At 39.0% G+C, this 17,857-nt stretch overlaps 1 protein-coding gene across 1 annotated transcript in view; it reads left to right on the forward strand.

Annotated features, from left to right (window-relative positions):
- THSD7B (thrombospondin type 1 domain containing 7B) overlaps positions 1–17,857 on the forward strand; it is a gene marked incomplete at its 5' end in the record, with an annotated part of 807,803 nt that overhangs the window by 218,083 nt on the left and 571,863 nt on the right. Inside the window, one exon of the mRNA XM_082630042.1 lies at positions 7,269–7,438. Within this exon, the coding sequence (XP_082486168.1) occupies positions 7,269–7,438 (170 nt within the window). The remainder of the gene's footprint in view (positions 1–7,268; positions 7,439–17,857) is intronic.

Genomic DNA, 17,857 nt, shown 5'->3' on the forward strand with positions numbered 1-17,857 from the left:
CTATTTCCAAGATTTTGGATCATCTTTACTATCATTATTCTGAATTCTTTTTCAGGTAGACTGCCTATTTCCTCTTCATTTGTTAGGTCTGGTGGGTTTTTATCTTGCTCCTTCACCTGCTGTGTGTTTTTCTGTCTTCTCATTTTGCTTATCTTACTGTGTTTGGGGTCTCCTTTTTGCAGGCTGCAGGTTCATACTTCCCGTTGTTTTTGGTGTCTGTCCCCAGTGGTTAAGGTTGGTTCAGTGGGTTGCGTAGGCTTCCTGGTGGAGGGGACTAGTGCCTGTGTTCTGGTGGATGAAGGTGGATCTTGTATTTCTGGTGGGCAGGTCCACGTCTGGTGGTGTGTTTTGGGGTGTCTGTGGACTTATTATGATTTTAGGCAGCCTCTCTGCTAATGGGTGGGGTTGTGTTCCTGTCTTGCTAGTTGTTTTGCATAGCGTGTCCAGCATTGTAGCTTGCTGGTCGTTGAGTGAAGCTGGGTGCTGGTGTTGAGATGGAGATCTCTGGGAGATTTTCACCGTTTGATATTATGTGGCGCTGGGAGGTCTCTTGTGGACCAGTGTCCTGAAGTTGGCTCTCCCACGTCAGAGGCACAGCACTGACTCCTGGCTGCAGCACCAAGAGTCTTTCATCCACTCGGCTCAGAATAAAAATGAGAAAAAGTAGAAAGAAAGAATTAGTAGAAGTAGAAAGAAAGAAAGAAAGAAAAGGAAGGAAGGAAAAAGAATGAAAGAGGGAGGGAGGGAGGGAGGAATGAGGGAAGGAAGGAGGGAAGGAAGGAAGGAAAGAAAGAAAGAAGATAGGGTAAAATAAAAGAAAGTATGATAAAATATAATAAAGTTATTAAAATAAAAAATAAGTATTAAGGAAAAAAAAACGGACGGATAGAACCCTGGGACAAATGGTGAAAGCAAAGCTATACAGACAAAATCTCACACAGAAGCATACACATATACACTCACAGAAAGAGGAAAAGGGGAAAAAATCATAAATCTGGCTTTCAAAGTCCACCTCCTCAATTTGGGATGATTCGTTGTCTATTCATGTATTCCACAGATGCAGGGTACATCAAGTTGCTTGTGGAGCTTTAATCCACTGCTTCTGAGGCTGCTGGGAGAGATTTCCCTTTCTCTTCTTTGTTCTCACAGCTCCCGGGTCTCAGCTTTGGATTTGGCCCCGCCTGTGCATGTAGGTCGCTGGAGGGCGTTTGTTCTTCACTCAGACAGGACGGGGTTAAAGGAGCCACTGATTCGGGGGCTCTGGCTCACTCAGGGCTGGGGGGGGGGCACGGAGGGCGGGGCGAGTGAGCAGCGGCAGAGGCCGGCGTGACGTTCCACCAGCCTGAGGCGCGACGTGCTGCGTTCTCCCGGGTAAGTTGTCCCTGGATCCCGGTACCCTGGCAGTGGCGGGCTGCACAGGCTCCCGGGAGTGGCGGTGTGGACAGTGACCTGTGCTCTCACACAGGCTTCTTGGCGGCGGCATCAGCAGCCTCAGCGTCCCACGCCCGTCTCTGGGATCCGCGCTTTTAGCCGCGGCTCGCGCCCCTCTCTGTAGCTCCTTTAAGCGGCGCTCTTAATCCCCTCTCCTCACGCAGCAGGAAACAAAGAGGGAAGAAAAAGTCTCTTGCCTCTTCGGCAGGTCCGACCAAAACCCGAAACCCGAGCCTCAGCTCCCAGCCCCGCCCGCCCTGGCAGGTGAGCAGATAAGCCTCTCGGGCTGGTGAGTGCGGGTCGGCACCGATCCTCTGTGCGGGAATCTCACCGCTTTGCTCTCCGCACCCCTGTGGCTGCGCTCTCCTCCGCGACTCCAAAGCTTTCCCCCTCCGCCACCCACAGTCTCCACCCGCGAAGGGGCTTCCTAGTGTGTGGAAACCTTTCCTCCTTCACGGCTCCCTCCCACTGGTGCAGATCCTGTCCCTATTCTTTTGTCTCTGTTTATTCTTTTTTCTTTTGCCCTACCCAGGTACGTGGGGAGTTCCTTGCCTTTTGGGAGGTCTGAGGTCTTCTGCCAGCGTTCAGTAGGTGTTCTGTAGGAGTTGTTTCACGTGTAGATGTATTTCTGGTGTGTCTGTGGGGAGGAAGGTGATCTCCGTGTCTTACTCTTCCGCCATCTTCCCCTCCTGCCCCTGGAATCATTCTTCACTTCTCTCTTTATCTCCTATCCACGTCTAATCCATTAGAAGGCTGTCTCCACCTTCACATTGTATCCAGAATCTGATCACTTCTCATCACATTCACTGTGACTGCCCCAATTAAAGCCCTACCATCATGTCTCCTGGACTGGCAAAGGCCTCCAAATTCGTCTCCCTTCTCCCACTCCCCTATAGTCTATTCTTTAATCAGTGGCCAGGATGATTCTTAAAAATTTAAACCTCATCGTGATATGATTGCCTTCCTCAACACTTGGCAGTGGTTTCCTAGCACATTTGGAGTAACACTCACAGCCCTTCCTCAGCCCACCAGGCTCTCTGTAGCCTGGCCCCTGCCCGTCTCTCACTCCCTCTCCCTCCTGCCTTGAGCTGCCTATCCCAACCACACTGGCCTCTGTGCTTTCCTTGAAAGTGCCAAGCACTGTCCTTCCCTGGGACCTTTGAACATGCTCTTCTTTCTGTCTAGAATTCTCCTTGTCCACCCTTTCTTTTGCCCACTGTTTCATTTTATTCCGGATTCTGAAGACTTTCCTGGTCATGGCACTGAAATAGCTCTCCTCCTCCATTTCTCTCTGATGGACATGTTACTGATGCCGTGTTATGTATTGGTTCATTTCTGTCTATCTGCCCCACTAGAAGGTCATCTTCCCAAGGTCAGGGACTTTGTCCTGCTCACTGCTATGCATTTCTGTTGTCAGAAATCATACTTGGCACACAGTTGGAGCTCAAGAATTAGTTCTTGAAAGAAAGGAGGAATGAACACATGGTTGAGTAAATGATTTTTGCTTACTCTTGGGCAGGCTTATTTTTGTTCCTACGGAGTTAGGGAGTCCTGCTTTCTGGTTCCTTCTGCCATCCATCTCTCATACATACCTTTACATTAACTGAGATTTTCTTTCACAAGTTGTTTCCCCTGTGTATTCAGTATATGAGTGGCTGACAGTGTTCTCTCTCACTAATAGTGGGGACATTGGAGTCATTTTTACATGAACAGATGATGGCAGGTTTACCTAACATTCACAGTGACCAGGGAGCAAAATGGAGAATTTGACTTCAGGGCCTTGAAAAAGCATTACTCTTCAAAAAAAGTGTCATTGCACCATTTGGTGGAAATTTGCTTTTTTTTTTTTTGCGGTACGCGGGCCTCTCACTGTTGTGGCCTCTCCCGTTGCGGAGCACAGGCTCTGGATGCGCAGGCTCAGCGGCCACAGCTCACGGGCCCAGCCGCTCCACGGCATATGAGATCTTCCCGGACCGGGGCACGAACCCGTGTCCCCTGCATCAGCAGGCACACTCTCAACCACTGTGCCACCAGGGAAGCCCGGAAATTTGCATTTTTACAATTAGAGATTCTTTTATTTGGCTTATATTTTGTTTCTCTTTTTAACTTGTACTTATCTCCTGAAAGTGCTAAAATCTGACCCTATGTGACCACAGCGTTTGAATTATAAAGTGAGTGGCTGTGTGATATTCTCAAACTGTCTTTGTGTTTGAGACTGGAAGGAATATTATACTGGCACTGTAAAATATTACTGGTCAGTTGTCAGTGACAGTATCATTGTCATCAACTGATGATATATTTTTTGCTTCATCCCAGAAAACAATTCCTCAGACCAAGACCAACATTTATTTGTCCTCATCATGGCTGGGCAGATAGCTACTTGTCATCTACAGACTTGCTTTTTATATCCACAGACCAAATTTCATGAGTTTACCATTCACCATTTTAATCTACCAGAGAATCATTTCATTAAGAAGATGTGCTTTAGAATCAGGTATACTTGTCTTTGCATCCTGCTCTTTCACTTACTTAATTAGGTGACCTTGGAAAATGTCTTATTCTTTATGCCAATTCTCCCATCTGTAAAAGAGGAAATGATATTTTTTTCATAGGCTTGTTGGGAGGATTATATGAAGTCATGCACCTAGATTTGTTAGTGCAGTGCCTGGTACTGAGTAAGCATGCAGAACATTTTGGATGTTATTATTACTTGGGGGATTTGTCATGATACCCTAGAAGCCTGAAGAAATGAACGCTTTGTCTATCCTGTTCAGCTGGGGTGTGTGACAAGACAAAGGGATCCTAGGTCATGTTCGTAAGGGGCTATGAGGATCAACTAATTGTTTTCATGTCATGGCCGTTTACTTGAGGCATTTCTACACTTGGTTTCAAAATGCTGCTCACCCACAAAAGGCAGGACGCTGGCCTTTGAAATACCCCCTCTTTCCCTCCTAAGCAGAAGGACAAAGTGAGGCTGGGTTGAAAGGCATCAGAGTTGGGAGAGAGAGGGTGGAAAGGCCTGATCTTTGACATGGACTTAGCCATTAAAGAGAATGCCCCTGGCAGTCAGAAAGCCAAGTTGTCCTGAGCCTGGAGGACTATCCCTACTAAAGGAGATAACAAGCAACGTTTAGCTGAGCGGTCTCCTTTGATTTCTTATTCTGTCAGATCATAGAGACACTCTCCCAGGTTGGTGGAATTCAGACTGTTCAGTTTTCATGGCTTCTGGGTGATTTGTGATTAAACATAGATAGTGCATTTGAAAAAAATGAAGAAAAAAACGACAGACTATGAAAGGACCTGCATTTTAAACAGGAATTTAGAAGCCCTTCACTGGTGTGTTTTTTCCTTTGCCTCTTTCTGGGTTGGTATTTTCTCTGAGGTAGTAAACAATAGCAGTAGTGATAAATGTCTTCTATATGTTTAGACAATTCGTTGTTTGCCAATGAATAAAATTTGGGTGTTTTTGGTTAATGAGCTACCAACAGGGTTTTTGTTACATTATATATAAGACTATATATATAAATATATATATATATATATATATATATATATATATATATATAGTCATTAAATTTTCCGTTTCATTTTTGTCCATAATGACTTCCAAAATTCCTCCATTTCTAATTCTTATAGTGTCATGATAAATTAATTGAAAAAGCAATTTATATAGCATGGCCCATTCCTTTCAAATAAGTGAACAAATTACTGTGACTTGCTATAATTCTAAACTCTCTAAGTTTCTTTTATGCTCTTTGCTGAACTTTGGTTCTTAAAAGTTAGACCATGGCATTCCTGGATCCTTAATAGTAGGACTTTGGATGAAATCAATTAAGTTCTTATAAGTACAGTGTTGGGGTGTGTGTGTGTGTGTTTTCTGTGTCAGCAGGGGACAAAAGGCAGGTGTAGGACACAAGAAAAAAGGGAATTAACATTTATTGAACATTTATTATACTCCTTGATTCACATTTGGTATTATTATCCCTATTTTACAAAATAGAACTCAGTGAAAGTCACATGACTAGTAAGTGGCAAGGCTCAGATTCAAACCATGTTGATTTGACTCGAAAGCATGCTTGCTGTCTATACCGCACTGCCCCTTTTTGCCTACCTATGTGCTCACTATATCATAGGAGTCTTGGAGTCAGGGCTATATCTGACCTCCTTAATAGACAGAGAGCTCTCCTTTTAGGGAATCATTGGAGGAAGAGGGTTTGAAATGAGAATGTGATAACCATCCAATAACCCACCCCTACCTCACTATGCCTTGCCCTGGAGTCCAGAGGCAAGCGAGCTACCTGTGCCCTGAGACTCAGGGACACAAGAGACAAGCCTTCTGCCTGGGTCACCATGAAGCCAAGGGTGACAACTCTGTCTAGTGAGGAGAAAGGGCTTTGGAGCATCACCTCTGGAGAAGGACCATCTCTGGGAAGACCTGGACTTTTCTCGATCTCATGCCCAGGAATTAGAAACATATTATTGTCTATATTCCCCTAGTAATAAACAGGACCTGAACTCTACATTTCAGACTCTTGCCCAGCCCAGTGACTGAGTTTCACTTGGAAAACCCTGTGAAGATCAAATAGTGAGGCAGAGGTAGAAGAATTATTACAACAAACCCCACAGGATTGTCCAAATTCTTTTTCTACAATGGGCTTTTCACAAGACTGATGATCCTCAGCTTTCAAGCTTTTTAGAATGATGACACTCATTGTGAGAGGCTTTGCTCACTCTTAGGTTTCTTAGAGATTTGCTTCCTGATTTTGATATCTGTTACTTGATTTCATTTTTACTCTGGTTTCTGTAAGGCCAGGGCCTTGGTGACACATGTTTATTTTTATTGCTACTTTTTCTTTTAAACAATCACATAACTGAGAAAACTTTCCTTAAATCTGAAATGGGACAGCGGATATGAGAATGTTCTTAGGTTTGGTTTACTGTTCAGAAGCTAATGAGTCTTCTGGTATTTATGGGAATGCTTTAGGGTTATGTTAATGCTGTGGGCTTGAGGAATGCTATAATAAGCCACAAAAGGAAATTCTGTCTGAAATCATTCTCCAGGTATGAGTGTAGTGTTGTTATGGTGGTTGTGTTTTCTGTAAGTTATGTACAAACTTCACTGTGTTTTTTCCTTTTATTTGTGTGTGTGCATGTGTGTGTCTATCAGTGTGTATCTTAACCAGTTGTAAACCTGGAAGACATATTCTAAATCAGTATAACCATGGCATGTCTGTATATGTAAAAAAAAAAAAAAAAAGTACTTGTCAATTAAATATACTGGCACATTGTGAACTCATTTTTAATATGTATACCCCTATCTTAGTGGAGTCAAACTGATAGAAATACCTATATCAATAAGGTTGAAAAATTGGAGGTAATCTCTGTCCATTTAAACTAATATGTTCAGACATTCATACACTGGCCTACTAATTAAAAAAGAAAGGCCAACTTTCACACAGTCATCTAGAAGTTTGTAAAATGAAACCCCAAGACAAGTTTACCTGCTATGAATTAGGCTCAATTGGTTTCCAGCTCCTTTCCTTGATTCTGTACTCTCTTAGAGCTTTAAGGCTGAGACATATCTACTGTTTATCCATATTTCCTTCCTTTGCTCCTCTGGACCTGTGCTATAAGCATGATAGGCTGCTGTGATTTTGCTATAGGAAATAAAAGGGATTTAGTATTCAAAGCTGGTAAACATCTTTATCCGTAGGCAAAGATTTGGTACTAGAAAGAGAGATGATTATGTACATTTGATGTCGATGACTTAAGTTTCCTGTAGAATTTTGTATTTTCCTTACTTCTTCTTCTTCTTTTAAACAAATCAAACCAAACAGGTATTCCTGGAGGACCTCTGAATGGAAAGAATGCCAAGTCTCTCTCCTCCTCGAGCAGCAAGACCCCCACTGGCATGTGACAGGACCCGTTTGTGGAGGTGGGATCCAGACCCGGGAGGTGTACTGTGCCCAGAGCACACCAGCATCCACGGCACAGAGGGCCAAGGAAGGTAGGCAGCCAGTTCTGGGGACAGATTCTGCTGCTGATTGGAAGGGAAATCAACACCAACACCATCTTCTCATATTCTCCTTGATATAATGGACCATCAATATTCACAAATTTAATGTTTTGTTGACTCTTTACAAGCCATCCATAAGTTCTGTTACTTGAAGTAGTTTGGAATAGTCAAAATAGTACTGCTAATAATATCAGTCTCAAAGGATCTTTGTGAAAATTAAATGAGAAAATATACCTAAGATCTCTAGTAGAAATGACTGCTACAGGCTAAGGGGCTGGTACGCTGGAGTGAGTCAGTTGGTGAAGAGTTAGTAGCATTCTTTTTTTTTTTCTATACGAGAAGTTTTTTGTGAATTTGTGAGTGTGGGAAGTTCTACAGACATATCACTTTCAGATATCAAGGATCCATTCATTTATTGCCAGGTTTTAGATAATATGAAACTAAGAAGAAGGAAAAGGAGGGGGAAAAACAACTTTCTCCATGGTATCCTCTCTATTAGGCATGTATAATACAATCCATTTGTTTCAGAGTTTAGGATAGTGATAACATATAAGGACTGAAAACCTGGCCCAGATTTATTTAAGCCAATGGATTGAAAAGCTAAGAGTGTGCAGTAATGCTTCCACTCTAGAAAAATATGTGGCCTGTTCCAGGCACATTAGGGAACCCAACAGTGCCCTCTATAGAAGTGGTCAAGGTGAAAATGTTTCCTTGAGTGTGCATGTACATTCTCTGCTGTAGGACTTGGTTAGATAGAGAAGATGTGAGATTTCTTATTGTAGAAATATATCCATTTCATCCTGTAAAGCTTTTCATACCAGGTGCCTTTTTTTTTTTTTTTTTTTTTTTTTTTTGTGACATGGCCTCTCATCATTTCAGAGGCCATGACCATAGCCTTGGATGATTCAGCTCATGACTCATAGAAGGATCATCTTTACAGATACCTTAGCATTTGCTTCAACAATTGAAGTTACAGTGTCAAATTTATAGGGCTAGAGTTATTTAAAAATTAGTAGTTAAATTTTATTCCTTCTCTAATGTCACCTTTGGAAAGTGACAATTCACACACTTTCTCTTCCAGCATAGAACATGACTGTGCTTACTCCTCTGAATTTGGAAGAACAAATTTAGATAAAAAGCTTCAGATTATTCTTTCAGACCTTGGTGATCTTTCTATTTTACTTTCTCCTTCTTCCCTTTTACTGTTGTCTACAGTACTAGGATCTTCAGGGGTCAACACATATATAAGAATTTTGTAGAATTGATATATTATGATCAATTTTCAGCTTCAACATTTAATCTTCTATTGACATCTTCATCTTCCTAAAGTTTCTTTAGTAAAAATAGCTTTCTTATCGATCACCTATTTCTAAAGTTTCTTCAACCTTAATCTTTCCAGCTTTCTTAATGGAAACATGCTGGGCAGGAAATTTGCAATTAGGAGGGAAGTGGAAGGATGGTGTTCTAGCATTGGAAGTCGTATGCTACATGTTGGGGGATGTTAAATAGAGGAGGGGTGTTAAGTGCAGATTTAGCAGCCTATTAAGCCCTGGTACAGTGTGCTTCAAGCATCTATAAAAGAGGAAAAAATCTTAGGCCAGGCATACTTCCAAATTAATACTTTGGTACACATGGAAACAGAAAGCCCTTAGAAAGCCAAAGCCTGGTAACCCAGTTCTCAGGGGGCATTTAGATGTGGGGACAAGATACATACACATGGATGTATATAACGCAACAATGTACTCTTGTAGCAATTTGAATACAGTAGTCAAACTATTGCTGCATTGGAAAATACAGAACAGCCACATGACATTAAAGGCATGGTAAAGATTACTACTTATCTTTGTAATCATTACAAAGGTTTGATTTTGCTCTTGTTTGGAAGTGAACCAGAAAGGTTATTTAGCCATTACTTTCCTTTCTTATAAATGCTTTAATTTCCTGCTGTTATTATTTGTGGATATACCTTGACAAATCTGGCAACATGAAAATTTCTTCCTGGCTCAAGTCAAATTGTTCAAGAGAACAATTGAATTGCAGTTATAAGGGACCAAAGAGTGTTTGCCCAATTAAAGAGGCAGAGTTTAAATATTTCTAACCTTTCTGCTAATGCAGTAACAAAGGCCAAAATTGATGACACTTTTTGCATTTCAGTTTTTATAAAGATCTGCTTTTTTGTTTTGGGATTTTAAAATTATTGTTAGATTTGGAAGGGAGAGGGGATTTTAATAGCATTGATTTTGGAAACTCTTTTCTCAGTCATAATTGACTTTTCCACAAGGTTAAGTTTTCCTTTGGCTCCAGGATACTCTGTTCACTCTCTGAAGTGGAATTGCTTGACTTTTCTTCCTTGAAAATCCCACCATCTACTGTGAATTAATTACTCTGCATTCCAAGAACCTGATCTTAGAGGAACCCACAATCTTAGGGAAAAAATAAGGTTAATTTCCATGGATCTCTCATGAAATAAAATGTAATAGAATATCTAGATACCAGAGTAAAAACAACAACAACAACAATAAAACCCAGAAAAGAGTGCTAATTCTCTCCCAAGGGCCTCAGAGTTTCCTGCTGGATGCTGAGGCTGAATGGGACTTCCGTGCAGTTCTGTTGCCAACTTATTCTTGTTGATAGCCAATTCTCCATTTGACCTCAGTTCAGGGTGTTTGTCAGAATAGTATAGTAACATCTATGGCATATTTACCTGGTTCTGCTGTTCACTGTCCATGTGGTGTTTTTTTTTTTTTTTTTTTTTTTTTGCTGTACGCGGGCCTCTCACTGCTGTGGCCTCTCCCGTTGCGGAGCACAGGCTCCGGACACACAGGCTCCGCGGCCATGGCTCGCGGGCCCAGCCGCTCCGCGGCATGTGGGATCTTCCGGGATCGGGGCACGAACCCGTATCCCCTGCATCGGCAGGCGGACTCTCAACCACTGCGCCACCAGGGAAGCCCCATGTGGTGTTTTAACTGCAGCCAAAATAATGCTATAATAATCGATATGAGAAGTGTTACTAGTAATAGTAGACAGGCCAATAGATTGTGAATGAAAATGTAGCAGAGTATTTATGATTCTGTTTACCAGTTATTGTTGTAGAGAGAATTGTATTTCTCTTTTATAGTTCAGAAGCACCAGCAAGAATGATGCTTACCTATAAATCTAAAAGCTTGGATTTGGTGAGACCATTTTCTTCTTGCCCTTTTGTCAGGTGAAATTAAAACCACTCAGCCTGCATTCAAGGGATGTTTCTCGGATGGTAAAACATTGAAAGAAGGAATGCACTTACAAAAATCTAATAAAGACAGGGAAAATTTTATTCCATTCATGATAGTGTGGCCTAGAGATTGGCATATTAACAAATGTGGGATGAAATGGCTTAGAGATGCAGTGTATTTATATGGTGATGAAAACAAAACAAAACAAAAACCTAAAAACTAAATAAAAATTGGGAAAAGATATTGGTGCAGTTAAGCACCATGTTTTAAATTCAGTATTTGGCATTAAATGGACACAGCTACTTTAGAATGCACACCATTTAGCTTTGAATTGTTAATTGTGTTAGTTAACCACTCCGCACCAGTAAGATAGTTCTTGAAAGTCCTATGTCTCTGTAATGCTGGGCCCAGAGTTGGCATTAAGACAGTACATGATAAGATAAGGGAACATGTCCTAGTTTTAAGTATGTTGGTTTGGTGAGTAAAAAGTGGATGACCATCACACATAACTTTTTTTTTCAAAAATAATTTGTTATGTGCTAGCTATATTTTAGGGTCTGTCCTAGACACTGGAACTGTAAAGATGCCTCATTAATACAGGCTTTTAATTGTGACAACAATTGTACTAACAATTATGCTATAATGTCTTAGGTAATGTGTCTTCAGTAGTGTGTTACATTTTATATATATACATATGTTTGTAATATATAGGCCATATATATATATGACATAGTTAAAACCATTTAATTATGCCTGAGAGTAATCTTCATAATGGAGATAATGCTTCAAGAGAGTTTGGAGGATCAACATGAAATCATGTTCTAAGTGGAGACAGGGAGAACATATGGAAATAAACGGAGATGTTTGTATTCAGTAGTGGCATGTGAAGTGGTATGAGAGGAGCACAGGAAATAAGGAAGTTAAATAACATTTAAAAGCTAATCTCTAAGAAGGATGTTACATAATGATTAAAGGATCAATCCAGGAAGAATATGTAACAATTATAAATGTATATGCAGGCAACATAGGACCACCTGAATACATAAAGCAAACATTAACAGACATAAAGGGAGAAATTGACAGTAACACAATAATAGTAAGGGACTGTAACATCCCAATTACATCAATGGACAGATCATCCAGACAGAAAATCAGTAAGGAAACACAGGCCTTAAATAACACATTAGACCAATGGACTTAATAGTTATTAATAGATATATACAGCATGCAATCCAAAAGCAGCAGAATAAACATTCTTTTCAAGTGCACATGGAGCACTTTCCAGGATAGATCACCTGCTAGGCTATAAAACACGTCTCATTAAATTAAAGAACATTGAAAGCATATCAAGCATCTTTCCTGACTGCAAAGCTATGACTCTATAAATCACCTACAAGAAAAAAAAATTCAAAAAAACATAAACACATGGAAGCTAAACAATATGCTACTAAACAGCCACTGAAGAAATAAAAGAAGAAATAAAAAATACCTGGAAACAAATGAAAATAAACAAACAAAAACCCAGTGACCCAAAATCTATGGGACACAGCAAAAGCAGTTCTTAGAGGGAAATTGTGGCAATACAAGCCTACCTTGGGAAATAAAAATCTCAAATGAACAACCTAACCTTATACCTAAAAGAACTAGAAAAAGAAGGAAAAACAAAACCCAAAGTTAGTAGCAGGAAAGAAATTATAAATATCAGAACAGAAATAAATGAAATAGAGGCTTAAAAAAAAACCAATATAAAGACAAATGAAACTAAGAGCTGGTTCTTTGAAAAGATAAACAAAATTGATAAACCCTTATACAGCTTCATCAAGTCAAAAAAGGAGATGACCCAAATCAATAAATCAAAAAGGAAAAAGCAAAAAATGAGACTGACACCACAGGAATACAAAAGATCATAAGTGATTACTCTGAACAATATGTCAATAAAATAGACAACCTAGAAGAAGTGGACAAATCCCTAGAAATGTACAGTCCCCCAAGACTGAACCAGGAAGAAATAGAAAATATGAACAGATGAATTACCAGTAATGAAATTGAATCAGTAATTTAAAAAAATCCCTACAAACAAAAGTCCAGGACCAGATGGCTTCACAGGTATATTCTGCCAAATACTTAGAGAAGAGTTAACACTCATCCTTCTCAAAATACTCTAAAAAATTCAGAAGGAAGTAATGCTTCTGAACTCATTCTGTGAGACCAACATCACCCTGATGCCAAAACCAAAGACACTACAAAAAAAAAAAATTATGGGCCAGTATACTGATGAACATAGATGCACATATCCTCAACAAAATTTTAGCAGTTAGAATTCAACAGTACATTAACCACATTTGTGGTTCAATATCCACAAATCAATTAATATGATAAACTACATTAATAGTTCAAAGAATAAAAATCATGATTATCTCAATAGATGCAGAAGAAGCTTTTGAAAAAATTCAGCATCCATTTATGATAAAAATTCTCCACAAAGTAGATACAGAAGGAACATAATAACGGCTATATATGATAAGCCCACAGCTAACATCATGCTCAGTGGTAGGAAAGCATTTCATCTAAGATCAGGAACAAGACAAAGATGCCCACTCTCAACAGTTGTATTCAACATAATATTTGAAGTCCTAGCCACAGCAATCAGATAAGAAAAAGAAATAAAAGGAATCCAAATTGGAAAGGAAGAAGTAAACCTATAACTGTTTGCAGTTGATGTGATATTATACATAGAAAATCCTAAGGATAACTTAAAAAAATCTCTGGAGTTCATCAATGAGTTCAGTAAATTTGTAGCATTCAAAATTAATATACAGAAATCTGTTGCATTTCTATACCCTAACAACAAACTATTGGAAAGAGAAATTAACCAAATAACCCCATTTACAATCACATCAAAAATAATCAAATACCTAGGAATAAACCTAACTAAGGAGGTAAAAGAACTGTACTTGCAAAATTATAAGACACTAATAAAAGAAACTGAAGACAACACAAACATATGGAAAGATGCTCTGTGCTCATGGATTGGAATAATTAATATTGTTGAAATGACCATACTACTCAGTGCAATCCCTATTAAAATACTAGTGGCATTTTTCACAGAGGTAGAACAAATAATTTAAAAATGTATATGGAAGCACAAAAGAATAGCCAAATAATCTTAAGAAAGAAAAACAGAACTGGAGATATCACAGTCCGTGAATTCAGACTACAAAGATACAGTCATCAAAACGTAGTATTGGCACAGAAACTGACACATAGATCAATGGAACAGAATTGAGAGTCCAGAAGTAAACCCACACACTTATGGTAAATTAATCTACAACAAAGGAGGCAAGAATATACATTGGAGAAAGGTCAATATCTTCAACAAGTGGTGCTGGGAAAACTGGACAGCTATATATAAAAGAATGAAATTAGAACATTCTCTAACACCATACTCAAAAATAAACCCAAAAGGAATTAAAGACCTAAATGAAAGACTGGAAACCATAAGACTCTTAGAAAAAAAATATAGACAGAACACTCTTTGACATAAATCATAGCAATATTTTTGGGGGGTCTGTCTTCTAAGGCAAAAAATTAAAAAAACAAACAAATGGGATCTAATTAAACTTAAAAGCTTTTGCACAGCAAAGGAAACCATCAATGAAATAAAAAGACAGTGTACTGAATGGGAGAAAATATCTGCAAATGATGTGACCAGTAAGGGGTTAATACCCAAAATATACAAACAGCTCATAAAACACAGTATCAAAAAAACAAACAACCCAGTTGAAAAGGCAGAAGATCTGAACAGACTTTTTTCAAAGAAGACATACAGATGGCCAACAGGTACATGGAAAGATGCTCAACATCATTAATCATCAGAGAAATGCAAATCAAAACCACAATGAGATATCACCTCGTACCTGTCAGAATGAACATAGTCAAAAAGACCACAAATAACAAATATTGACTAGGATGTAGAGAAAAGGGGACCCTCGTACACTCTTGGTGGGAATGTAAATTGGTGCAACCTCCGTGGAAAACAGTATTGAGGTTTCTCAAAAAAATAAAAATAGAACTACCATATGATCCAGCAGTTTCACTCCTGGGTATATATCTGAAGAAAACAAAAACACTAATTCGAAAACATACATGTGCTCCAATGTTCATAGTGCATTATTTATAATAGTCAATGTATGGAAGCAACCAAAACATCCATCAATTACATGAGTGGATAAAGAAGATGTGGTATATACATATATACAATGGAATACTATTCAGCCATAAAAAAGAACAAAATTTTTCTATTTGCAACAACATGGATGGATTTGGAGGGTATTATGCTTAGTGAAATAAGTCAGACAGAGAAAGACAAACACTGCATGATGTTATATGTGGAATGTAAACTATAAAACAAATGGATGAATATAACAAAACATAAACAGACTCACAGATACAGAGAACAAACTAGTGTTTAACAGTGGGGAGAGAGTAAGGGGGAGGGGCAATATAGGGGTAAAGGATTAAAAAGTACAAATGTCAGTGTGCTAAGAGAATTCTCGTGAATGGTCATGTCCTATTTGCAAACTTATTTTGCAAAAACATATGCAAGAACTTTTTGGGATATGAAATAAACTAATTTACCTTATGAACAGATGAACAGATTTCTTAAGGGCCTATTGAAGGAGGTATTCCACCATCATTTGAGGGTCTAGAAATGTCCTTTACCTGTCTTTAGAAATTGGTTTAAAAGTCAGTAAGCTCACTTGGGTGTGAGAATAGTGTCAGGAAAATAATATGCTTAGAAATTCCCTTAGCGTCAACCCTTAGAGGAGAAATGAGACTGCTTCAGTGGGGTTACAGCATTTTCTCTTGTTTTATAGTAACAGAGAATCACAGATAACTGGATGAAGTAATCTTTGCTAATTAATAGCAGGATATTGGATGGCAGTTCACATGAGACCAAGAGATAGAAGACTATTGGCCTGTAATATTTCTACCTTGGAAACATACTTAATTATTAGGAATATATAGAGTATATACGAATATAATTCAAATATTCTCTCCAAAAGTGTGAAAGCTGATAAAAGTTTAAAAGGAAAGGAACATTAAATACTTAGAGGGAATTAGGTCACCTGGTATCTAAATTGGAATTAGTTTCTAGTGGTTCTGTTTTATTGCATTTGTATCTCAGTTTAGTGATTTTTTAAATCAAGTGTAACAGTCTTATCTTAGTATGATATAGCAAATGTTTACTGAATTACTGTACTTAGTGAAAATATTGAAGAGTGCCTACTTTAAGCATTCATTAGCCTGTTCTTGACATTAAAAATTTTTTTAAATTTATCTCAGGGTTTAATTCACATGATTGAAATAAGAGCGGGAGAGAACTTCCCTTGACAAATGATAGATGCAGGATATTTGGGGAGAAAGTCTACCATTGAATAGAAGTTACTCCTTGGGGGGAAGAATAAACTTGTGGAAAAATGGGTCTTTTTTACAACATGTGAGCCCTGCTTAATTTGACCTAAAAAGGAAGAACACTTGTTCTTTTTTGTTTAATATGTTATATATTTATTCAGAATTAGCACAACTGAATTGATAATTCAGTACAGTGTACTACTGAAACCAGAGTATGTGGCATCACAGAGGAGGCAGATCGTCAAGAACCTAGAACTAGATGTGAGTTTGGATTTTTCCAGTGGTTTTACCAGTAATAGTTTAGCTTTTCTAATCTTAAAATTGCACTAAGACCATACTCCTGTAACAACACATCACTTTTACCTGATATCTGGCCATTCTGATTGTCTTTGTTACTCATTAAGCTGTAAAGCCCTTGAAAGACATGCTGGGGTCCTTCTTTATATTTCCAAGTGCCAGCATCTATCATGTAAAGGGCAAATTTTTAATGCTATGGAATTCAAAATGGAAATCTCTTCAATTGAGAGTGAAATACTGAGTTTTGTTATTTTTATTTATTTTTTTGCTTTTTGGAAGAAATTGTTTTACTGTTGACAAAACCAAAATGATCTCCTATGTGGAGATCAGCATTCCATGCCAAGGCCAGGTGGTCCAGACGCCCTGGAATGAAATCATATTAAATAGAAGATATGAGGGTCATGAAGTGATGGAAATGGTCCATCACTTGCAGAAAGATTGAGGAGGAAGGTAAAGGAGAGAAAACAAAGACAGTCACTGGGCCAGCTTGGACTGAAACTGTGGTTTTACCCAGTGGTCTTGGCTCAATACACTAGGTAGTTGATTTTTGAATAATTTTTAGAGTTAAATATTGCCCCCTTTGTTGTTCCCCAGAGAAGAGAGATCATGGAAACCACAAATGATTTCAAATTATTTATGTCTATCAGTTTTTGATCTTTAACAGTCTAGGAGGGGAGATGAGACAAACAAATAACTACAGAAATAAGTGCCTTAAGAGAAAATAAGAATTTTAAGGAAGGGGAGGCTAAACCAGTGAGATGTGAGGGCGATAGGGTATGTTTGTTAAGAAGAAAGCTTTTACATGGGCCTTAGCAGAAGGGCATGCTTTAGACAGGGGTTCATATGAAGGGGACAGAATCCCAGGTGAAGCAAACCATGTGAGTAAAGACACAGAAGTGGAAAGTCATAGAACATATTTAGAGTAAAACCAGTAATCAAGTTGGACATGGATATGGAATGGATGAAGGTAAGGGCCATGGCTTTAGGGTAGAGACAGAACTCTAGGCTGTGGTCTTTGGCCTTATAATGGTCATGAGATGCTAGAACTTGAAGTATTACCCTCTCTGTCCCTGTGCGACACTCTGAGCTCCAACAATACTAAACTTTTTTTTTTTTTTTTTAACATTCTAGACCTTTGGAGCTAGTCTCTGTCTGACCACTGACCATGATCCTAAGGCTTCCCTCATTCCCCTTCACCCTCATGAACTTCTCCATAGCTCTGACCTATCACCTGGATAACCTCTACTTCTTAGAAATTGTTTCCTCTGGGAATCCTTTGAGATGACATAGGCTTTCTGCTCCCCAGTCACATTATTTCACTGCATTGTAATTGCACTGCTTGTGTGCACTGTTAACCAGGCTACTGTGCAAGGTCTGTGACGTTGGGGACTTCATCTGTGTTGTTCACTGTTATTTTCCCAGCATTTAGCACAGTATCTGGTAAATAAAAGATGCTTGAACTGAATTCAAGCTTTGCCCCTTCTCA

This window comes from Mesoplodon mirus, assembly GCF_964341445.2.
Source record: "Mesoplodon mirus genome assembly, chromosome: 8".
NCBI classification, from domain to species: Eukaryota; Metazoa; Chordata; class Mammalia; order Artiodactyla; family Ziphiidae; genus Mesoplodon; species Mesoplodon mirus.